General features: G+C 31.5%; 1 protein-coding gene across 2 annotated transcripts; it reads left to right on the top strand.

Annotated features, from left to right (window-relative positions):
- Positions 1-1,832: 1,832 nt before the first annotated feature.
- On the top strand, positions 1,833-26,134 carry LOC114931901 (Myosuppressin receptor 1). Of its 2 annotated transcripts, none has more exons than XM_029304043.2 (3): positions 1,833-2,843; positions 2,916-4,611; positions 21,416-26,134. In XM_029304043.2, exons 2-3 carry the CDS (start codon positions 3,579-3,581, stop codon positions 21,616-21,618), a joined length of 1,236 nt encoding a protein of 411 aa, XP_029159876.1. In that variant the 5' UTR covers positions 1,833-2,843; positions 2,916-3,578; the 3' UTR covers positions 21,619-26,134. The 2 variants fall into 2 exon arrangements, with proteins under 2 accessions (XP_029159876.1, XP_029159875.1); XM_029304042.2 differs by having other exon boundaries at positions 1,833-2,994; positions 3,076-4,611.
- The last annotated feature ends 192 nt before the right edge of the window (positions 26,135-26,326 follow it).

The raw sequence follows: 26,326 nt of genomic DNA, 5'->3' as shown, positions 1-26,326 counted from the left end.
TTCATTAAATATAACCGCGATAATGTAATATGTATTATGCGACCGTAAAACTAGTAGATTTATTTTTTTTTAATTTTATGATAAGATTATATAAGAGGATATATGTATATCCATTTTTCTCTTATCTTAAACGTCAGAAATCTCCAACGAAATAATTTCACAAATAATTTTTGTATATTCTATTTTTAAACGAGTAATAAAGAACGAACATTCATTCTCTAACATTTGTAATTTTTAAAGCACATATCATTTTAAAAAGTAATACAATTTCCATTTTGCTTTGCCCTTTTTCTCTACCATACATTTCCTTAACTATTCATTTAATCTGCATGTTTAACGCTAAATGAGATGTTGAATTTCGAATTTTCTAGCATCTAATTTAAGAATCGTGTTTAATATCAATGTGAGATAGTCGAAGAGAGCATTTAATCCGTAAGAAGAATACGAAATATATATATATGTATATTTATAAAATAAATTACTAAATAGATTTATAAAATCCCGTCTCTGTACAATTGCAATGTATTTTTGTTTGTTGTCTCGATATGCTCGGAGCATTGAAACTTCCACGGGTAAATTACTCTACTAATTAACTTAAATTAATTAAATAAACCAATCAACCGAGCATTTCTACTGATCCGATTCGTTCTAGCACAAATCTCTGCTAATTACGTCGCGCCATTCGAAGACGTCGAAACGCGTACGTGGATTCCATCGCCCGTTAACCTGAAATAAATGGCGAACGCAGTTGCAAGAAAAAGCAATCCTCTCGACGATGCAAAAGATTGCATCGCCGTCAAAGCCGGGGGTACGATATTGCTGAAACCGGAAATTTATAACCACCAGGCGTGCAAGATTGACAGAAGGAACGCGTAGGCGTAAAGAGAGACGAGACACTTTGGTGACTCGAAATGCACTTTGACGGGAATCACGGACCTGCAGGGCTTTGAAAAAGCGAAACGAGTGGAGCACAGAGGATAAAAAAGTAGCAACTAGAAAGGATGAGGGCATGTTTTACGCGAAACACGTGACCCCGAGGGCTGGATTTCCGTCTGCTAACGTGCGCTTTAACGGGTCTCTATTGTTGACTCGATTCCCTTCTTCTCTATGCGCAAGATTTAAACTGCTTCCTTTTCTCCACTTGCAGAACGTAACATCGTGATGCAATTACGTAATCTTATCAAGTGTGAACTAAATGGTTAAGGCAAATTTTTTTAAGTGCTTTATTCGAAATGTTTTAGAGCTCTTCTGTATTATTTGCGAGGGAAAGACGCCGTTAAAAATAAAGATAATAAAAAAACAGAGATTCAATATGGGAAAAAATTGTGCAAAAATAAATTAAAAATATAAGAGTTTGCATAGCAAACTGTTTACGATAAATGTTCAATAAGCGTGTAATATATGCATATTATATATTAGCATTTCAAAGTGCAAAATATAGGATGCATATAGAATCATATAAATGTAATCTTAAATCACGCGCGATAACAAAAAAATCTAATGTAAATGTTTCCACACAAACAAAAGTATTTTCACGAAAATAGTTGAATTCTCTAGTCAGTATACTATAGCCTTTTCCTTTTAGATCACATTTTCAAAATTTCTAGATCATTTCTAAGAATATCAGATCCTTTTCTTTAGAAGGATGCAAAGAATTGCTTTGACGGGCGAAAAAGGACAGTGCTTTGATGGAGAAAAAGAGAAACAGAAACACACAAAAGAGATAGAGGGAGACTAGAATGGAAAATTGGATCAACGCAGGCGCAAGAGCTACCCCATTTCAACCTACGAGGCATCGTACGACGCCTCTTCTCTCATTCGGCGCACAGACGCCAACGTTTGCGTTGGTCGCGCGATGCGTTGATTCTTCTACTTGACGCGAAAACAGCTGTGCCGTTCGCGATAAGAGCTCGTGAAAATGCGCGAAAATTGCGTAAGAATCGACGCGAAGATATCATTATTACCGAAACATTGAGACATTGCGAAAGATAAACATTGTTATAATATATTGCGTCGATTCGAAATGACCACCCGATGTAATTTGAATCGGCGACATTTTCGCGATCAAGAGCTCGTTTAAGTGATCAATTAGGGTGGGAGCGATATAATTCGATCCGTTCGGCGACGAGGGAACAAGTGGAGAACTGAAAGCGGATGTTTGTGCACCTCTTCGTACGGATTGACAATAATGCTCGTTTCGTGCTCGAGCAGTTAGTTGTGCACGGGAAAGTGTTTCTATGGCATTCGGGGATCAATCGCATTACATCAAGGTGCGGCAACCACGATTAACAGCTGAAGCGTCTCCTCCTACACATGTCACTGGCCGCACGTGTCACATGACATTGTTATTCCGCACGATAGACGCTGAAAGTCGATTCGTCCGAAAAGCTGCGGTTCCGCGGTTCCCCATGCGATTGATTGCAGAAAAACCAATTGATTTTATTTTCCCGTCCACCTAATTAATAATAATCTTATTTGACATTAACGCTAGATATCGAATTTTATTAGATACGAGGACATTCCGATTAAAATCGGATCATTATCCAGCAGTAAGAAAAAATATAAAAATGTAGAAACGTGTCATATATGAAAATAAAATTGACGCGCGCGACATATATTTGTATCTGTTAGATAATGAAATATAAGTTTCAAAATGTAAAATATAAAAAGTTGAACCGTGCGTTGCGCTTTTTTGGAAACATCAGATTGTCGCATAAAAAGTACGCAGGTTAAATATTTCAACGCTTTATAGCTCTCCCTTTGACAACGTAAAAGTTTCGTCAGAAACACACTTGACTATGGTCGTTCGAGTTAGATCGAGGGAAAGATACTTCAAACGCGTGGTAACTTTATCTTCTTTCCTATCCTATGAACGAGAACGGAGAATCGTCTGAAAGTTATCGTGCGATTTTCAGATAAAAAAATCCAGAAAAGTTATCACATTTCCCCGGAGTCACAAATCAGTGAATAACAAATCTTCTCTTCTGGACGAAGGTAATAAATTATAAAAGGGATTGATAATGTGGTATATTTTTATGAATAGATACTAAACCGAGATTCGATTATTCCGATCAGGTTGCTGAAGAGAGGCATCGAAATGACAAAAACGTCTTCCCGTTCGCAATCAAGCGTGCCAATACTTCCGTTTATGAATTTCTAACATATACGTGAAAACTAATATTGCTAAATGAAGAACGATCATCATAGACTATTAATATATAATTGGCTTTAATCTAATAATTATCTTCATTAATAAGATCATTTTTCCTAATGAAATATAAGCCAAATCAACCGCGCGTCGCAACACAATAATCAATCCTTGATATAATTGCATAATAGTGATCATCATTCTTAATCATTTTTTTCAAAAAAAAAAAAAAATCGTCCTCCATCCGCAATAATAACAATCTGTGCGACGTTTTACACAAAGATCCAACGGAAGAAGTTGTCACAGTAATGACCTAGCCGAAAAAGAGCAGAGCTCGGAGGCTCCGGGAAGAGAGAAAAGTTCATTGATCTCCTCGCGCATAACATTATAAAGAGCTTTGCACGCCCCCTCAAGACTACCTCATCTCGGAATGAATTCCAATTTCTCAGGGATGAATTCCACCCTGAATTTCACGCCGACGGTCTCGGCGGAAACGGAATACTGCAACGCCGGATTTGAATCCTTCTACAACTGGTATGTACAGGTGCACGGCTGGGCCAGTCTGTTCGTGTGCATATTCGGCTCCATTGCCAACGTTCTCAACATTGCTGTGCTCACGCGTCGCGAGATGCAATCGCCCACCAACATGATCCTTACCGGACTCGCTGTGGCCGATCTCTTTGTGATGATCGAATACATCCCGTACGCGATCCACATGTACCTCTACAAGCGATCCCGCAGGGACACCTTCACCTACAGCTGGGGTATCTTCGTACTATTTCACTCGCACTTCGGCCAAGTGTGTCACACGATCTCAATTTTCTTGACGGTGATCCTGGCGGTCTGGAGATACATCGCGGTGGCGCATCCACAACATAATCGTGAGTGGTGTAGCGACAAGCGCACCTTTCTGGTGATTGCTTCTGCCTATATATGCTGCCCAATACTCTGCATACCGCTTTACATCAACACCGAGGTGAGATCTGGGATTGAGTTGTTGGACGAGCGAGGGATGAGCATAAATCTGACAAAGCTGAATGATACAGACGTGGTGACCAACACTACCCTGTACTTTGTCAAACTCACCGAGACGCCGATAAGCAACGTTCTCAAAGACATTAACTTCTGGATTTACAGCGTGGTAATTAAGCTGATACCGTGCGTCGCGTTGACAGTGTTGAGTATTAAATTGGTAAAGGTATTGCTGGAAGCGAAGCGGAGACGGAAGCAACTTACTACGAAAAATACCGCTATCAAAATGGGCAACGGTAAGGAGCACACCTGCCAGAAACCCAAGAAGAAGAGAAAAGGCACCGATAAAGAGAGACAAACTGACAGGACTACGAGGATGCTGCTGGCGGTGCTCCTGTTGTTCCTCGTCACAGAATTACCGCAGGGCATTTTGGGACTGCTCAGCGTTATACTGGGCACGAAATTCTTCAATACATGTTACGTCATGTTAGGTAAATATTATGCATATTGATATTAATCGTAAATGTAATACTTAGTTGCAATTGTGTTTTATAAGAAGAGTCCTAAACATGAAATTTTATTATTATGAAAGTTAATTTTTATTTGTATGTATATTAATCAATACTAATATATCAATTGCAGACATAATATTTATTTGCAATTGTTTTATAAAATAATTAATATCCTTGTTCACGCTATTTGTATTTTTAGCGATCATATTATTATTGCTCATCTTTATTCAGCTTTTCGCAATATTTTTACATAAATATCAAAATCAAGTCCAAATATAATATTAAAATATATTAAGAATGTTTAAAACTTTATTGAATATTTAAATTTTTTGCTGTATTTTTCGTGAATATTAATATTTTCTTTTATTTATTTTTAATCAAAATTTGCGTTTTTATTATATACGTAGGCCAAAATATGTATACTGAATAATATGTTTTAATTTATTGTGCATTCTTTTCTTTTAATTGTTTCCTTATTAGATTTAGAAACAATTATATCTACGGAAATAAAACTCTCTCTCTCTCTCTCTCTCTCTCTCTCTCTCTCTCTCTCTCTCTCTCTCTCTCTCTCTCTCTCTCTCTCTCTCTTTCTCTAGAAACATAAACTTTGCGTTTATTATGCTATTATTGAAAGATTACGGGAATAAAGTTTCATATGAAGAAAACTACTTTTTTTACTTACTTACTACGTTACTTTTTTTCTTCATATTTTGATAAAATATGCCACACATAAGAATATGTCATTTGTTACATAAATTTGAAATTTAATTAGTGAAGTCCGATGTGATTGCATACATATAAATATTTAATCATTTTTACTGTGATAATCACGAACGTGTAAGAATTAAATTCTAAAAGACAACTATATTCCTTTCATCGTGCATATATGTATTTATATATGTGTATATGTTAGTCAATTCATTCTCAATTGAAATCAGTTTGTATATAGCTTAATGTTAGCAATAATGGATTTTAATGGAATTGTGAATATATATTTGATCGATCATTTATATGTTATATAATTCTCTTGTAGCGCTTCAAAGTATCATTTCTAACTAAAAGCTTCAATAATTGCTAATTTATTTCAAGTGCAAAATTATTAACTTCTATTACGCACCACATTATCACATCTCTATTAAAAGTATATCATAAAGAATTCTACTGTACACTTGACAAAAAATAATATTAAAGTTATAACCTTAATAGAATATTATTTCTTTTATTAAGTCGTGAGCCAACGACACAGAGTTATAGTGTCGGAAAGCTCTCTGCGTTGACTAAAATTGAGTTCACGCGATTCCAAAACAGAAGGACAATCCAATTTCAAGAAAACTTACACGGATTTTCGACTTTAAACGTACGCTGTAAATTCCACGAATTTATCTATGATTGCGAGACATCTCGTTTACAGGTGTATTATCAATAGGAAAACACGCCACCGCATATTCGACATTTACAGTAAAACGCAGTATACTATGCTACGTCCATAAAAGTTCTTATCCTCTAGACTCTAGAAGCAAAAGGGTGCGAAAAATGACAGTTCTATAATTTGTGTAAGGAAGTTTTTTATTAAACGAGATCTCTCCATTCGAGATATATCATTCAAAAGAAAAATATATTTAAAAGTTGAATATAAGAGAGAATATAACAGATAAACGATTCTTAAAATTTTATTTTACTATGAATTAAAAATTATTTTGTTTTTAATTTAATTTTTGAATTAATTATTAAAAATTAGTTTATTAAAAATATATATATATATATAAAACAAAAAAGTATATTTTTTAGATTATTTCAGGGAGTGAAGAAATAAAAAGATCATATGTTGCATAATTGATATTATATTATCTCATGCGTAAAATATAAAATTGAGGCAAAAAGTTGTTCGGATCAAATTATACATTTCACGAATATTAAATATTTATTTTACGTCACTAGTGTTTGCATCGTCATCACAGTTAAACTGCGTTTTACATCATTATATACGTCGCTATGAAACCGTTACGAGATATTGAGTGATAGAAAGTGTAGTAGATTTTTATTTTTTATTAAAAATAATATATTCATATTTTACTTTAATCACTTATTATCTATCAAATTGTACTTTAGAATATTTTTTTTACAATGCAATATTTTATCATATATCACTATTATCACATTTTTATTATATTATATCACTTTTATATAAAAGCAATTTCAAACATTGGATTTCAAAATTATCACTAAAATGAAAGAGCACAAATATAATTTAATAATTTAAATATAATTTAACAGATTAATATATTTATTTTTAAATTTATCTTAATAGAAATCGCGTAAGAGCAATTCTCTCATTTTCTCTTATGCAAAGACTAAAAAATAAACTAGAAAAATAAGAAAAAGATATAGTACAACAATTTATCATTGCTAATTTCTTTTTGCTTTTATAACCCAACAATTGCGAAAAGATCATCTTTTAATTACGGAGCATATCGCGAAATTATTAATATCAAAGATTCGAAAAAATTTTCAGATAGAATGCGACAAATCTTCTCTGTTATATGATTCAAATGTGACATAATATGATTTATTTGTACTCCGTTCGAATATTAAGTTAGGAACAAACATTTGCTCACAAATGTCGAAACTTTGCAAATATTTCATGTTATATGAAATTCCGGAAGTCCGAATCTCTCTTATTCTCTTAAAGTTCGAACTACTTTTCTCTAATGTGTTATCGCATATCAAATAAATTCTACTAATTACTTGAAGAAATTATAGAAAAGCACCAGGAAATCATATATATACGATAACTCATTCCCCATTTCCCTTTTGAACATGACAATCCAATTCCCAGGAACATGTTTGTACTACATTTTTGCGAAATAATTATATAAATAAGAAGATACAAGTGACACATTTCATTATGATTTAGAACCTCGCGCGATTTCATGAATATCTTATAGTCACGAATTTTCTTTTTCTTATCCTCTGTGTGATAGCATAAAAATAAATTGAGGATCTACATGGTAGAATGCAAATCACATCGGACAAGACATCGGATAAAAATATAAATTTTCATTAATGTCAGAAAGATATATTTTATTTTATTTTATTCTACATTTAATCATAAATGACATTTCTTATTATTTCTTGCATATACTCATAAAAGAAATGTATTATTGCTCGCATACAACATCGGAAAAAATTAAAAAATATCCGAATAATTTCACTAACTTAAATGTATTTCTACTCATATTTTGAATATATAATATAAACTGTACATGTATAATTAGGTATATAAAGCTTATATGGTATGCTAAACTCTTAAATTAAGAATTTAAAAATTTAATGATTAATTTTTTTACCCACGAAATATTTAAGGTCGAAAGATTAGAAATTTCTTGTAAAATTTTATGAATTTTCGAAATATTGAAATATCGGAAAGAGTTTAAATTTATCTCACACATACAAAGACACGTATTTATAAATTCTTCGAACGAGAATTAATTTTACCCGCATTTATTTTCATAAAGGTTGATTTATTTATCTATATACAACTTTGTGTATCTTTTGTTTGTCTCACGGTGTATAGTCTTGTTACACTTGCGTTTCACACATCCGATTGGCGTATTCTAATTAATACGCGTACTTTCATCGATGTTGTGCTTTCATAATACCAATGTAATCTCTGTGAGTGTGGCAAAAGCAAAGGCCAACAAGCATCGCGTATATACGATATGTCGATACACTACATGCAATGTTACTCACCGCGGGATTTAACCTCGGGGTTTCGTGTAAAATACAAGCTTTCATCTCTCTTTGGCCGGTTGCACACTGGCGCCGGAAAGACTTACGGACAGTAGCTTGATCTGACATACATTCAAGCATAAACGATAATAAAGCAATGTAACAACGTGCAATGATTTGACGTGCAATATCATCTCACGCATATACGTGTTTGTTGTTTTCTTGCTTCATTATTATCCACTTCTGTTTATGCTCAAACGCACAATAAATTAACGCAGTTAATCATGTTTTTTGTTTGCCTCCCGTATACGTATATGCAATCTTTATAAAGCGAAATTAAAGCAATTATTTGATTTCAGGGAAAAAACAAACGGAAAAAATTAAACTAGTTAATTTGTCAATCTATTTCGCTTTCATGATTTTTAAGAAATAAGTTGAAAGTTATATGTAACTATTTCCTCATCAAACAATCAAATTAAACTTTGTGGTCGGAAGCTCCGCAAGTCGGCTGAAACTAATTCCAAGCGATGGTTCGCTCGAATATGCCGAGTTTATAATCCAAGGAAGGAAAATATGTTCCATTTACCAGTTTATTAACAAACAAAATACACTTTCGTTCGTCGTGTCTTATATATATACATATATATATATATATGTGTGTGTGATTTCGAGATGGTTAAATTTCAATATGCAACCAATGTCAGATCCGAGAAAAGTCTAGACGCGAGAGTTTCACATCATATACTGCACGACATATTGCGGGAGCGAGCAAATATCTTTATGGAAGTGACATATGCAGCAGGTATTGGCGCGTTTGGCGAAGAAAGAAAATTTGCACCTACGTACGATTATTTGCATATGTTTGTTCCACCGCTCCTTTGAGAAGCCAATAAGAAACTCAATGTCACGATCTTATGTATTCGAAAGAATTATTTTGACAAAATGTCAATATAAATATATACACAGGAGCAGTCGCGATAAATAAGCTACTTGCCGAAGAAATTATTGTCGCTCATCAGCGACAAAGAATGATATTAATAGAAGCGAAAGGTTAAATCCAAAAAAAAAAAAAAGGTTTTTCCTTCACAATATATATAAAAATATATAGGTATATATGTATATGTACACTGAAAAAAAAAATTGGTTAACTTCACTAAACCTTTCAACTAAATCTATTTTGTCAATTGAACATATATTAATATTTAAATCAAATATACATTTTGTGTTAGACTTAATATGTTATATTTAATTTAAATACTTTTACATATTCAATTAACAAAATATTTAGTTAAAAGATTAGGCAAGTTAAATTTTTTTATTTCAATGTATGAATCTATATAAATGCTATGTCGATTTTGCATGCCGAATCTCGGCAAAAAATATAAATGAAAATTTTATAAGTTTTATGGTATGGTTGTGTCTTTAAAGGTAATACAATAAATTTTACTCGCGTGTCGACATTATTATGGGCGCGATAATAACTCGGGACATAATTTCCGTCATTATTTCATTTATGGCACTCGCTCCTATTAACGTCCCTATACGTTCGTAACAATCGTGTTATCGGTATTGAAGCATAAAACACGTTACGACAGTTCGTATTGAATAATACTTTTGTCCCTATTAGCGCGACATTAACGGGCAGTTCGCGTTTCGCCATCGTCACGATAGAGCAGTTTGGGGTAGTTCTTTAACTCCCCTGACTATACTTCGCGTCAACAAAGCGCGTAATTTAAGAACAACAAAAGCTACTACGCCTGCAACAACAAACGGGGGAGTAGCTTTGCCAACGATCCTGTGACATGCTAAATGGCCGTAGATAATACACGTCGTTCTTCTTATGCAATCTCCATTGAAATTTACGTAAGCTTGATTAATGCGGATAATCAATAATGCGCGGTTCAGAATTCAGAGGAGATAAATACGAGGCTCTTACAAAATAATGAACTTATAATTTATATTTTTCCAAACCATCTGGTGTCTCCAATATCATCTAATAAATTCGCAAAAACATAAGCCTGATGGTTTCCGGTGTAAGGCTTGTAATTCAAATCTTCTCGCATGACGTAATAAAGCATCTTAATTAAAAAATGTGGTACTTTTGTAAAATTATATACAAAAAGAGAATACACTAAAAAAAAATTTATTGAATGCCTAATATAAATCATTTATTTGAAATTAATAATATTGATCAATATAGACATATACTCAATAGACTCAATATAGACAGTATTGAGATAAATATTTATTCATTTAATAATTTCTTTCAGGTGCACTGTGTCTAGATTAATCAAAATATGTTTCAAGATGAAAAAGGCTGCATAAAAAATACGAAGATAATTGCGATATTGTAATAAACCAGATGTAAGCAGAATAGAGCAAAAATAAAAATGCATGTCTTTTTTAATAAATGATTTCATCCGACGAAAGCTGTGCATAAGTTGACGCGGCATTATAATAGCAAAAGAATTGACAACGAAGTTACTGATTTCGCAATAACTCCAACTGACATAAACGCGACATCACGTCGCGTATTATCTTGGCACGTTGCTGAGAAGTACGATATATAGCAGATGAAGGATGGACGCCAAGGAGAGAGTACGGCTCATGAATAATAATGTCATTTCTTCGTTCGTCAATAATAAACAGCTGACAAAATTGTGAGCAAAAGTCATAGTGAGCGAAAGTCGCTTTCCTACCGGTGTTTCCATCGCGGATATGAAAATGTTGTGTTTTGCCATGTATATATTATGCTTCTGCATACATTTAAATACATAAATAATTAGCTCCGAATATAAGAAATAATTTAATTTGCATACTATATGCATAATTTCTTACTAGGTAAAGCACACACACATACGCAATCGAAGAATTATGTGCGCGTATATTTATTTATTTATGTATTTTCACGTTAAATATCTAATATTATAGATCTAAGATCGAGTATACCGCGTTTACGTAATTTACCCGTATTTTACTATAACGTTATTTATATGGTTAAATCAATTATTTTTTTAGGCCAATGAACCTAACTTTATTAGCCATAAACATTTTGGTTACATCTAGTCAGATGTAATTTTGACCGCTATCAGAGGTCTCAATAAAAGAGGGAAGTTCTTTCGTTTCCGGCTAATTATCATCACTTTAATTGACATAACGCCGAGTCATCGATCAAAATGGTTTCATTGATATTTCTAATAATAATAATAATAAAAAAATATATAATACTTATAATAAAATAAAGTTCATTAAAAAACATACATATTATATACATTTTTAATGGATCGATAACTTGGATTTACATCAATTAAAGTATTTAAATATGGCAAACTACATATTTAGATGGATAGACTAAAAATTAGGATAATCAAAAATTAAAAAAATAAATTACTTTTATAACAAAGTTGTTAGTATGCGTACAATTAGTGAAATCACAAGAGCGTTCTTTAAATAAAATAAATAAGTGAAATAAGTGGAATTATGTATAAAGACATCTATCAAAAGTTCAATCTAATTGTAAGTAAGTTTGATCTAATTCATTTTAGTCTATCCATTTTAAGGCAACGGATCTCTATATCTACAATCTACAACTACGATCTATAAATCTGTTCTTTCAAAATTAAATTATCTCACTCACTCACATCGATGTACAACAGGAGTAATTGACGTCGTCTCTGTAACATGCAAATATAAAATCTAAATTATAGCAGCGTTTCAAATTATAATTATTATTTTAAAAAATTATTATTAGATATAATATAAAAACCCGAGCTTTATATTTGTCGCATAATAATAATAAGCTATATATAAATATAAAATAATTTTATAAATTTAAAAAAATATTTAAAAATAAATAAAAATGTAAAGTTTTTTTAAATAGACAATTTTTATAAAATTTATGCAATATCTCTAAGTTTCTCTCATTTAAATTATTCGATTAAAAAAACTGAATTAATATATGATTTATATTAAAATTAATTGCAAATAATGATATTCACCTTAAGGTTCCTCCACCAGTGCCCGATGCCTCCAGGCCTCCTCCTCCTCTCAGGTTGTCAGGGTCGTAGTATACTTTTAACGGCACTCCCGCGCTCGTACGCGCAATACTTTTAACGGCACTCCCGCACTTGCACGCGCGATACTTTTAACGACACTCCCGAATTTTACGTTGCCCCTATACCTATACAATTAATAAAATCACACAAGCGCGTTCTTTAAATAAAATGAAATAAATAAATAAAATCTGAATCGAAAATCTTTATATCTTTCTTTAATTTACATTTTAATTCGACTTGTATATGTAAAAATATGCTTTAATGATGTATTTTATAATAAAGACATCTATCAAAATTTCAATCTAATTGTAAATAAGTTTGATCTGATTCGTTCTAGTTTATCTATTTGAAGACGAGTCCGATTGCAAGTAAGTTTGATCTGATTCACTTTAGTTTATCCATTTGAAGACAATGAATTTATCTACAATCTACAATCTACAATCTACAACTATGATCTACAAATCCGTTACCTCAAAAGTAAATAAAAGTTTTCTCACTTACTGACACCGATGCACAGCAAAGTAATTGATGTCTCTGTAACATACAAATATGAAATCTAAATTATAGCAGCGTTCAAATTAATTATAATTTTGACAAATTATTATTAGACGCGCCGAACTTTATATTTAGTGCATAATAATAATAATAAGCTATATGTATATGAATGCAAAACAAATACAAAAATAATTTTATAAATTTAAAAAGAAGCAGTTTCTAGGTAGAAACTTTTTATATGTATAATTTATTTAAATATTTATCTCTTAAAAAATTATATAATATTTCAAAGTTTTTCTTGTTTAAATTATTCAAATAATGTGAATTAATGTGATTTATACAAATAACGATATTCACCTTAAAATACCTCCGCCAGTGCTTGATGCCTCTCCTCAGCCTCCTCCTCCTCTCAGGTCATCAGGGTTGAAAAAAAGCAGCTTCTAAATAGAAACTTTTTCCATGTATAATTTATATAAATATTTATCTCTTAAAAAATTATATAATATTTCAAAATTTTTCTTGTTTAAATTATTCAAATAATGTGAATTAATGTGATTTATACAAATAACGATATTCACCTTAAAATACCTCCGCCAGTGCTCGATGCCTCTCCTCGGCCTCCTCCTCTCAGGTCGTCAGGGTTGTCAAGGTTCATTGATTAATTCGCGCGATACTTTTAACGACACTCCCGCACTTGTTCGCGCGATACTTTTAACGGCACTCCCGAATTTTACACATTGTCTGTAACATACAAATGTAAAATCTAAATTATAGCAGCGTGCAAATCAATTGCTATTTCAAAAAATTATTATTAGACGCGTTGAACTTATTATATTTGATACACAATAATAATAAACTCTCTCTCTCTATATATATATATATATATATATATATATTTATATTATATAATAATAAACTATATATTTATATATTATATAATAATATGTATTTTTTTTAAATATATTGGACAACGCTATATTTATTATTAATTGCAATCTATAGTGATGTTTTTAATGCAAATACAAATAATCGAAAACATTCCTTAAAAAATATTGTCTACATTAGCAATTACATACGAAAAAATAATTTAATCATGAATTTTACGAATTTGTTTTCAATACGATGATAGAAACATGAATTGGTCACACCTTTATTTGGCAAAACAATTGTGAAGTAATTTGATTGTGTGGTGCAAGACATCATTTCAATTAATTAAATTATTGCGCAAGAAAACGTCACACTCAAGAAAAATTCGAATATGAATAAATTTTTATACTTCTACTAACAGTAATCAAAATGGAATATTATATATCATCATATTAAATTTGTTATAAGATGTCGAAATTTTGTGCAAGACCAGTGAATAAAATATTAATATTGTCATTGCCAAGGAATAATGTAAAACGTAGACAGAAGATAAAAAGTTTTTAACTTTGTTATATATATGAAGTTTTTTACATAAGAAAACTAAGTCAGGACATCTTAATTAATACAATTACGTGCACTAATAAATCTTACAAATACAAAAAATATGAACAAAACGCATACTTTTCATTATACAAACTTTTAATCAAGTATTTTCACTTCCTCAGTTAATTCATTTATTAATAAGTAATTATTTTCTCGGTAGCCGCCACGCAAAAGTTGCCCAAACAAAATTAAATTGCTTTTCAAGAAAGTATAATTTTTTATCTACTCTTTTTATATACTCTTAATGTCTATAAATAATTATAGATAATTTATCAAACTTTAATATAGCAATCACAAATTGTTAATTAATTGATAATTTTCACCCAAGATAATTCCAAAAATGTTTCTTATACGGCATATTTATATTTTTTTATTTACTTTTAAAATCGATAAAACTGTATTCGAATCACGTCAGAGAGAATTCGTCAGATAAAACATATGTATGTATGTTATCTCTTTTTAAAAAGTTATATTGAAGAGACCTTATAATAGAAAGATAGATTTAATAACATCACTATTACTTAAAAAGAACGAAATATGTGTTATAACATGCGACCTTTATGATATAATCGCGTGTGATTACATGTAGCAGCGTACTTCGTTAGACATTTAATTATTTTCCTACAGCATTTACATTTACTCCAAATCTTGCTCTTTGAAAAGTTTTTATTTTAAACATACATTATTGCGAATCTTAAACACATAATAAAATGAAAAACACAAATATTTTATTTTTAAGTAGAATTAAAAACAAATACTTTGACGAAAATATATAACTGTTTGATATTTTCGTTTCACAAACTCAATGCATAAAATACTCCGTCCCTGAAAACATATCGATCTTCAACAAATAACTGAATCGCTCATAAATTCAAAATACGTAAAAAGTTACACAGTCCTTATGCTATGTTATCTCTGCATGAAACTAAACGTAACAAATATTTTCCGAGTTTACTAATAAAGTCTACGCATGACTCGGTTTAAACGGTAACAGTGTTAAAATATAGATTGTTTATAAAAGTTTTTCTATTTTTTACAGACGCTACTTTTTTACTTTTTTTATTTTATCTACGAATACTTTTTTTAAACTTCAATCTTTTTTAACGCTCTTCACATTATATAACTTATTTAGCAAAGCACATTTTTTCAAAATTCATTTAGAATTAACTTTGAAGAATAAAAGGTCAATCAAATTTATGAGGTCAGTCATACATTAAAATATGCATGTACGTAAGCGAAAGAAATAACGATAATCCTGGGAAACTGTATATAAAATGCCATAAATTCCCCATTCTGTATACTCAAAAGAATTATACAAACTATTTTCCATTAATCTCATATATATGCACATAGTGAAATTCTAATAAAGCATTTCAAACATTATTTCAAACGCCAACGCTTTTTTCTTTTAGTATACATACATATATATATATATATATATATATATATATATATACACATACATATTATATATATATACATTATATGTGTATACACACATAAGAGAGAAAAAGGCACCTCTATATAGAAGATCCTGTTTTATTCGAATTCCATACAATTTTCAAAAGACAAAAATATCTAATTTCACATCATTTTATATGGAATAATTGTAGTGAAATGTATAATTTATATTTTGAAAAATTCAATGACAGATTCTTTTTTCACGAGAGAACAATTTATTACGTGTTATAAAAAAGTCATGTTTCAATTCTTTTAAAAACATGACGCATTTATTATACTTTTTTGACGTATGTAGTATATATTTTTAATTTTCTGTTTTATAGTTTTCAAGTATATTATTTTCGAGAAAATTTTCGAATTATTTTGAAATTCCTTGATTTGCCTTCGACGAAGATACTTTTTATGATAATCATTATTAAATCAAAAATGAAGAGAACTATTTGTTATTTAAAATGTTCTATTATCGTTTATCGATAAAACTAATGGGAAATAGTTTAGAAAGCTGCACTAGAGTTCATATTTCACGCGCATATTTCTCTGTATACATATATATATATATATATCGTAATACCGCTTTACAAAAGTTATGATCATAAGCAGGCGGAAAATTCGAACGAAACGCGCGAAAGCGCATATGCTCGTTCGTGCGGCAACATTTAACAAACGCCTACGCAAATATCTCACTATAAAGGAACGGTGTCTGACATCACGCTCAACATCTGGCACATTCTATCGTATGGTTATCAAAACACCAAATTGAATCTAAACGGGGACATAGCACAAGAAAATAGGAGTGATAAAGAATCATTTATCTTTGCAGTTCTCATTCCAAATAGAATTTCCTTATCACACACAAAAGGAGAATACTTTAATGGATTTAACGATAAAGATCACATATAGAACCACCCCTAGGGCTTCGTTCTTTGTTCTTGGGATTCTACCTCGCTGATTGAGGATCACTCGAATCGTGCTTACTCGAGTATTTCACGAATCCTATTGAAGGGGAAAAAGACACGTGCTCGTCTTCTTTTTTTCCCTTTTTTTCTCGCTCTCTTTTTCGCGGAGAACAATTGTCTGAAGATGTAAGAATGTCAGAACTCTGAAAAGACGAGGAATATGCTATGAAACACCGTAGTACGTTTCTGAGAAATGGCATGCAATCTCATTAAGAGAACAGTTTCTCGCTTTCTCATAGAGCTGTGTAATTACGTACCTATTTTTCCTCTGATTTTAGCTGGTTTGTTACCGTTTATTATTAGATAATTTCCCTGTGCAAATTTTAATTTGCAAAACACGAAAATTACGATGAAAACTATGATGCCATATTGTTTTTCGAAAAATGGCACACGATCTCTCATCAAGTATTTATAAAATAAATTATTAATATTGTTATATTAAATAAATTATTATAATTATTATTACAAAATAAATTAAAATTCATAGCTATTTTGCATTGCGATCCAAGTATTCGAGAGATAGCTGGTTTATTGTTAAATTTCCCTAGCGAATTTCAATTCATCATTTGAATTCTATGGAGAATAATGAACACTTTTGAACACGGACAAAGAAAGGATATTTGCCTTAACATATAAGAGCAGATCTTAACTCAAAAACAAATAAATCCACAATCATTTCCAAATCAGTGATAAATGATTTATGTCAAAAGGGAATAACACGTGTATTGCAAAATAATTGTTAGTAATTTATGTCACAGCTATATCTACATGTAATTTATATTTCTATCTTACTTATTTATCTATACGTTTATATTTTTAAAATGCATATAGAATACATAACTTGAAATATCGACAAAAAATTATCGTTTTTTACATCTTTCTTATTACATATAGGATAAATAAAAACAAAGCGTCTCTCTCAAACAAAGCGTTATAAATATGTTTGTCCTGTTTCTATTATTTAAAAAAAATCGCGCCGTGTTTATTGTTGAAATGTCTTTTATCGAAATAAAAGATTGCAAATTTTAGTTGGCTATTTCGATACAAAGCACAAAAATCCATCTCGAGATCTCGAACAAAGATATATATGTACACTGGCGAGAATTCAACGGTAATATCTATTCGTTCTATTTTCCCTCTATTTTCACACTTCTGAAAACAACTGGGGATGTTACTCTCCTTACTACGAGTATTCTCTCTCCCTTGGGAGTATTTACTTAACGTTCGATACTGAGGGATGCATCGTACTTATCACGTGGCACACCAAAATAGTGCGGCCAAAGCAATGACAAAGGATACCCGTATTGCAAGCACAGGTCTTATTTGACGTGCACTCGCTTCTATTATTCGTACCATCTGTGGTTCATGTTATACTGCAATAACGAAGGCTTTTTGCAAAGTAAACACTGACGTTGCGTCGAGTCATACATATAGATAATGTGAAATAGCACGTGCAAACATTGTTGGATCGTGGCATCGTAACAATAATCAGAACACCAAACCTATCACGAGTAAATTATTACAAATCGTATAATTATCTTAAGATGGTTTAGAATCTCGCCTAATTGTTGTTTCACTCTCTCTACCAGGGCTCGTCATTCTAACCGATTAATCGATTAATTCCAAATTGATCAATCAACTGTAATCGAAAGAAACGATTGACACTCCGATTTTAATCAAGACATTCGATTCTAATCGATTAATCAAATTAATCGATAATCACGAGTCCTACTTTTTACGTATTATTTCAATTCCGAATCAATAAAAAACCTGCCATTATAGAATTTTGCGGTAAGCATAAACAGAGCACGCATCAATTTTTCATATTTGAATAATAAATAATAAATTAATAAATTTCATATTAAATAATAAATAACTATACTATATTCTAAAACATATACATATATATACATGGGCGTCCGCAGGATTTTTTCCGGGAGGTATAATTTTTTTTGACTTTTTATTTTTTGTTCTTAATTTTTTATTTTTAATTTTAATATTAATATGCAAATAAATTCTAGTATTTATTCAAAGGGAGAGCAAATGCTTAATTTTTGTACCAATTCCAACCCCCTGTGGATGCTTATGTGTGTATATATTATTAATTTTTTTGAGATATATGTATAATTAATTATTACAAATTACGTCGGACTGAATGTAAGATTTTCATCTTGAAAAAGTCGGCGTAAAAATCCACGGCAGTGCTTTGACGTGCAATTTATTTCGGAAACCCGCGGGAGTGTAGCGCAATATTTCCCTATTATTTCCTCCGACAACCGTAGTAAACCGTCGCGTTAAACAGCGCGTAAAACACGGATTTAAGCAAACGTTGGACGATTTCGTCGAAATTACCTGCAACTTGCGACCGCGACGCTCAAGTTGACCCGACGTGCTGCTACACACAACGGGAGAATAATTTACGCATAAATATCGCGAAGCGCGCCGAAAGGGAGAGAGATCAAAAGGGAAACGCGTATTTCACATTCCTGTCGCGCGGCACAACGGAAGTAGAAATGCAACGAGAGGACTTTTTGTTGCTCGTCGAAACAAACGGTCCATTCGAACAATGTCGTATACAATGTTTGCGATGTCGTATATCGCGCACACGAAGGCCAAACAGCATTACGCACACGAGCGACTTCGGCATCGTTACAAAAATTGGATCGCATCTGCATCAGTCCTGTTGATTCGACGATGCAGGCAATGCTGATTCGTTTTACGAACGTGACGTTAAAAGGGTATAGCGAGATACATATGGTATGACTTTTTCTTTTACTTTAAGAGAGAAAGAGAAATATACGTGATACCCAAACTTCAATTTTTAGTAGAAAGTTACGGAAAGTGTAAAGGAGTGCAAATTGTAGGATAAAATTTAAAAAGAATTGAAAATAAATCAATTATTTTTTATTACATTGATATGAAGATCTATAATGTATCGAAGAAAATAAGAATTTTTAATGATTTATATTAGCCCGGATATCATTTCTAGAGTTAATAAGTTAAAGAAATTGTTATTACTGCATTAAAAATAAGTTTGTAAACTCCACAAAATATACTAGAAAAACTCTGGATTTATTCCCGTTTCGAAATAATATCACTGGATAATTTTAATTTTAATACTGTAATATTTGCAAATTATGAAAATGCAAAACTTGAGATAACATTAATAAAATCTAATGCTCTTACGAAAAGTACATTATGCTTATTTAAAATCGTAAATATTATCTATAATCAAAAGAACTCTTCATTGAAAATTTTATGAGATAAATTTTTAATAACTTTACATAAAAATATTCATAATTTTTTTAATCCTAAAGTCACGTAATGCTCTCAATAACTTTAACATAAACCATCAACTACACGCTGATATTTCAAAGTGATAGATCGCATGCAATGCGATGCAGGCATAACATGAAATATTAAATCATATTTAAGCCCAATCTAAAATAATCGTCAATTCAGAGATCAAAATTTATCATTTGAATATTCGTGTCTTTAGAAATAATATTCGCTCAATGAAATATATTATATATTATTATAATGAACACAGATTAATATTTGTATGGCGCACGCGAATGTAATCCCGCGTAAAGCTTCGCGACCGAGAGAATCACCCGAATTAATCATGTAATGAAATAACGCAAAATATTGAGCGATTTATCACAAGAATACCATTATTTAACGCGAAGCTTCACGCTACGCGTTTGAAATTTATATGCTCGGCCTTTACGGCGGAAGAATTCGTATCGGCATGTGAAAACTTCCGTTCAATCTCGAAAACGTGTCGAGAATGTATCCATCGAGATGCATACGCCTTTTCTTTCGCGTATAAAGAGTTACAAAATACGTACTTTTATTTATGGCATTCCGATATCGATGAGCGTTTGTCGTCTTGTCGTGCGAAAAATTTACTACCGGCTCGCTTTTTTTGTTGTTCCAAATTCGAGACGCTCGCTCTTTTTTCTTCGAGTCACGCCACAAGTCTGTGAGTTATTGCGTAATTCGAGAAAATAACGCTAGATTCTCGATATCTCTTTAAAATTAAAAAAAGATAAGGAGGCGAGAGAAAGAGAAAAAGCACGAAATATATATGGAAAGAGATATTTCCACGAGCCTTTTATAGAAAAGATCGTAGAAAAAGACTTTAGTAAAGCCTGCGAGATAAACTTTTACAAGCTCGAGTCTTTTAAAATTTAACGCATACAGACATTTGAATGAAAAAGTCTGGAATGTAATGTATATAGACATTTGGAGGGAAAAAGGACCCTTAATTTAATTCATTTCCATCTTTTTAATACGTAAGCTTTTTTTGATAGAGAAAAAGATTTCTACAAGAATGTTCATGCTTTAATATTTACGACTTTATAAGATAATTTTTAAATCGCAACGTCGGTAGATAGAAGATAATTCAAAGAACACCTTAATTTCCTAGTCTATTCCTTCAAAATTTCTCTTTTTTTTTTTCCTACTCTACGTATGAGAAAAATTTCCCAGAGAGGCAAAGTTTCCTAAAAAATGCAAGAGTTCTAAAATTGTTGGGGGAACTTCTAAAGACAAGTAATTCTCGATCTCTCATCTTGAAGTTCTGCTAATCAAGTTTGTTTCCTTTCTCGACAGGTGACGTGATCGACATCCTGACACTCATAAACTCGGCCATCAATTTTATCCTGTATTGCGCAATGAGCCGTCAATTCCGCATGACCTTTAATCAACTATTCTGCAGCCGATGGCGGCTGATCGGCAGATGGATGGCGGTGCCGCACCAGCCGATGGAGAACACCGGAACTAATCACACGGTGACCCAGGTCACTCAGGTCTAGCGCCGAAGAAACCAACGGACCTTTTGCTATCCGGTATAAAGAGAGCTCCCGCTGATTAGTTCCCTTTCAGACACGCGTATTGCAAGTCCGCGAATTGAAGGAAGGATGTTTCCTTCGCGATTCGCTACAGTCGCTCGTGTAAACACATAGCGCAGCGAGCAAAGAGAGGTGAAATTTATTTGCTCGCTACTGCCACTGGTCCTAATTGCATCGCCGTTGCGCGAACTTTGCGCGACACCCGGGGCGTTTCCCGACATCGGCTTCATCTCTCGACATGCGACACGCCAGATGTGTAACAAATATTTGCTTAAATCGGTTCATGAACCACTATGTTTTTCCAATATGTGTCTCTTTGCAATTTTCTATATTACTTATTTACAATCAATCAGCGTCTCATCAGTCGACGATACGCACAATAATGCGTTACACTTAAAATACAGATGTGATACGTGTGTGAGAGCGCTTGACAACAACTGCCAGATTATTGTCATCGCTCGGATTACTGTCATTCTATAATGCGATCGTTCACACACGCGAGATCGCCGAGATATATTTAGTTAAAAATTATCAACCCTCCAGTGGTGGCACGTAAGCAATGAAATGATGAAACTATAATCAAAATAATTACGTGAATGCATTGAAAATAGCCATTCACAAACATCTCATTTTCTTTCATCGAGATTCCGAAATTTTTCATTATAATGTGCATACAAATAACAAAAGATAATACAATATATCACTACGCAGCTGGTCTGCTTATATTCTCTTTCTCCTGTTACAGTTGAACAAGATTTCAAAGTTTGTAAAAAAGTTGGATCATAAAATATATATAATTATCTCACAATTACATGACATGACATTCTTATAATAAGAAAAATATTTGTCAAAAGATTACTTTATTATTTCCAATATCTATTAACTCTTTGTATATGCGCTTCAATATTCATTTATATTTTCAATTAATTAATATAACTGATTTTAATTTTATTGGTTCATTGTTTTATTTAGTTTGTCGAAAGTTCTACGGCGTATTCAGAAAACTTACGTAATTAATAGTAATTGGTCTAGATACAATGGGGCTAAATTCTATTTGCATATTATATATATCATATATACGTACATATGATGATGATATAGAAACATTTAAATTATAGTGCGCTGAGTAAATTGTTAATATTTAGCTAACCGAACGGCTTAATTGGAATGTAACAAAGCGCATTTATGAAACTGAGGTCAAATAGCTCAAAATTTGAATTAAAAAACGTACACAACGATGCATCATGCCACCTACGGTGAAATATAATTTTCTGCGGCTAACAAAACGCAATTTTCCATAGCTTAATTACATAAATCAAAAAAGTCTTATTCTTGAGAAAATGCAATAGTTGCTTAAATAGCTTAGAATCTCTTAATGTAGATAAATGCATAACATCTAAATTAAAGATAATATTGACTATTATTTTTTGCTAGAGGCTTAAAAGCGACCTTTTTAAAATGTTCTTAGAAAACGTCTCACACTCGTCAAACTATTAAAAACGTGCGTGCTCTCCCTTAGCATTTATTTATCTTTATAAATTTATCTTCTGTTTGTTTGGAAAAAAATTTAATTGTTATAAAATATTTCTCTAGAGGTAACTTTTTGTAATAAAATTTACGAATATGTGCATTCTTAATTAAATATATATTTTATTTATAAACATTTTTAATTGCCATTGGATATTATCTAAACTTTATTCAAAAATATTTATCGCAAGCCTTCTAATGGAAATACATATAAAATAAATAACAAATTAATTTTACATGTTAAATCGAGACAAAGGATGGAGAATAATTCAAAGTAAAATAATTAAATACTCGGTTCTCATTACGTATGGATTAATACGAAAGTTAGCTTACTGTTTTTACCAACTTACAAAACAGATAGATAGACGACTTCATCATGGAATTATTCAAAAGCCGTGAAAATGTGCACAATGATTAACATAATTAACGATGCAATGCGAGACGTAGAATTTGCGTTGGCCAAAGGACAGTCTTGCTTTGCGATTCATACTTATGCAATTAAATATTAAAAAAAAATCTTCTCGGCGTAACTTCCTCCTCCTTTGCTCAAGCTACATGTAAATTACGTTCATAATTTGCATTTTAAACATTTAAAAAGTAACAAAAAATCTTTATACAAAGTATTCTCTTTTAACTATCTTTATACCCCTTTTATTACGAGAAACGTTTGCGCGAAGACTATTATAATTGAAACATTAATTTTCCAATGACAAGTTACAATTATAAAAAATGAGAACGATTATTTACATTATGACACAGTATTGTAATAACATCGTGTTCTTACTACTGATCGAGATGATCTATCATAAGTAGCTGCATTTATAAAAGTCTGTTACATTTATTTTTCTTGATAAATATAAATACTTTTAATAATTTACTTACACTTTGCACAAAAAATTCGAAATACATTCTAGAATTATATATGTTATTTATTTTTTTATTTAAATGTCTAAAATATTTAGCAATTTTTTATATATAATTATCTCTAAATATTATATTATAATATATATGTTTGTAATTTTTCATGGAAAAATGTATATTTTCATGTCTTTCTCTCTCTTTGAAATTTCTAATAATATATTTAAAATTGTTTAAGATATTTCCATCTCATCAGACAACATAATAAATCAGATAAATTGCATCAAATTTGTTCAAAGTAAAGCTTTTAAATCCCGTTATTTAATCTCGCACGTTATTTAATATCAAACATCCGGGATAGAGAGAAATAAGTGGCATTCACTCTCGATTTCAAGAGCGCATATCACAGCCGAGTAATAATCAAATTGTCACATTTGCAGCCTCGCATTTGCATTTGTTGCAGAATTGCACTTTAAACGCGTCCGATATTTTTATCGCAAAGATCGCAAAAAGGCGATAGATTTTATTTTTATTTTTAGGAGTAAAATTCTACGAAAATCACGTCGCCTCAATAAATTAAAGCTCGCTTAAATCAGTCAGTCTATTTGATAGAGCACTCCTAGACCAAATTGCCGCAATTGCTATGCGACGTGAGGAATTGCCATGATTAATCGTCTTCCATTCGCGGCTAACTTTATCGTCTTGAATAAAACCGTTGTGTAAGTAGTATGAACGCATAAAGTTTTACGTTGAATTTTTATTTATTTGGAACCTCGCCCACACACGTGTGAGCTGGATAAATTGTCGTGGTTGCGGATTTTATCTCTACGGACCTCTCCATCTCCCGCCCATTAATTTTTTATACACCATAGTCATTTTCAGCTGGTATTGTTAAGAGACACCGAATTTTTTCCGCGTATATTTTACCCTTATAATTTTCTCTCTGTTTCACAATTTTTTATAATACTTTTTCACGCGGTACTATATCTCCTACTTATTTCGTTTTCCAATTGTAATGTTCTTTAATCTCATCGATAAAACTGCATTTATTATGTTCTTATTTCTGTCTGTTTCTGTTTAATTCTGCTTGTAAATGCACAAATCATACAATCCTTATTGATTTTTAGCTTAATCTATTTTATCTTAATACTCCGTTTAATTTATTTTGTGACAAAGAAAGAGATAGAATATATTTCTCAATAATTAAAAAAATTAATAATTTTTAATTTGCACAGTAAATGTGTGTATAGATATCGGAGACGGCAAGATTTGATATTTTTAAATATAAGGCCAACTTATCGAGCTGAATATTCGAGATGTTCAGTCAACTACCATTTATTACATGTATAAATTATAAAACTACAGTCATTATATTATATTAAAACTAACGCAAATTAACGCAAATTACAATCATTCTATAAACGTTTCGACCGCACGCGGTCTTCTTCAGTATAATTATTGAAAAATAAATTCTTCCAATTCACATGATATCGAAATTTAATTATAGTTATTCAGAATCGAGAGTTTTTGAGCAATTAACGCGTGTTTCAATCCGTCCTGTCCAACAATGTTCGCCTCGATATGATCTCTGATTTTGTTCAGATCTCGGATGATTTCATCGTTAATATGCGAGAAATTAACCCGTACCGTAGGCGCTGCGATTAATAAGAAATTACCGATCAACGTATGTCCAAATTATAATATATATCCCCTACAATTGGTAGTATGCTTACCTATCATCGTTCTTCTTGACAATTTTGCTACTTATTAACAGTTATTAAGGATGACACTTAACAAACAACAATACAGAAAGACAGCTCATTTTAAACTCTACTTGATCGGAGAGCGTGCGTGTTTATATATGATCTAATATCTATGTTTTACTCGTTAATGTCCTATTTGTCCTATTATTATTTATTGTTCGCTAATATATCCAAAATATCAAAATACGACTCGCTAAGTAACTCAGTATCTTTGTTTAAATTTAGTCCATTTTTTTGTTCCTTGATATGTAGCATCTCAGAAATGAGTCTTTTATAATAATTATTTTCGTTGTCCATGATCTTAACATTGTCCCAATTCAAAGTATGATGTTCATTTATTATGTGTTCAGAAATTACTGAATGTTTCGTTGAGTCCAACCTAATATTATTTTTATGTTCTTTTATTCGCGTCTGCAATTGCCTCTTTGTTTGGCCTACATAAGATGCATTACAATTATTGCAACTGATCTTATAAACCACATTCGAATTGCATGGATGTTTAGTTTTATCTTTCTGTGCTTTAA

Source organism: Nylanderia fulva, unplaced genomic scaffold (assembly GCF_048542155.1).
Source record: "Nylanderia fulva isolate GAGA-0341 unplaced genomic scaffold, ASM4854215v1 Scaffold10, whole genome shotgun sequence".
NCBI lineage: Eukaryota > Metazoa > Arthropoda > Insecta > Hymenoptera > Formicidae > Nylanderia > Nylanderia fulva.
The sequence above is the reverse complement of the archived record's forward strand: the minus strand, read 5'-3'. Positions and strand labels throughout refer to the sequence as shown.

Bases quoted from the DNA above. Each gene is read 5' to 3' on its own strand.
- LOC114931901 (XM_029304043.2), top strand. From the start codon at position 3,579: ATGAATTCCAATTTCTCAGGGATGAATTCCACCCTGAATTTCACGCCG. The intron at 4,612-21,415 runs GTAAATATTATG...CTTTCTCGACAG, and splicing joins TACATGTTACGTCATGTTAG to GTGACGTGATCGACATCCTG.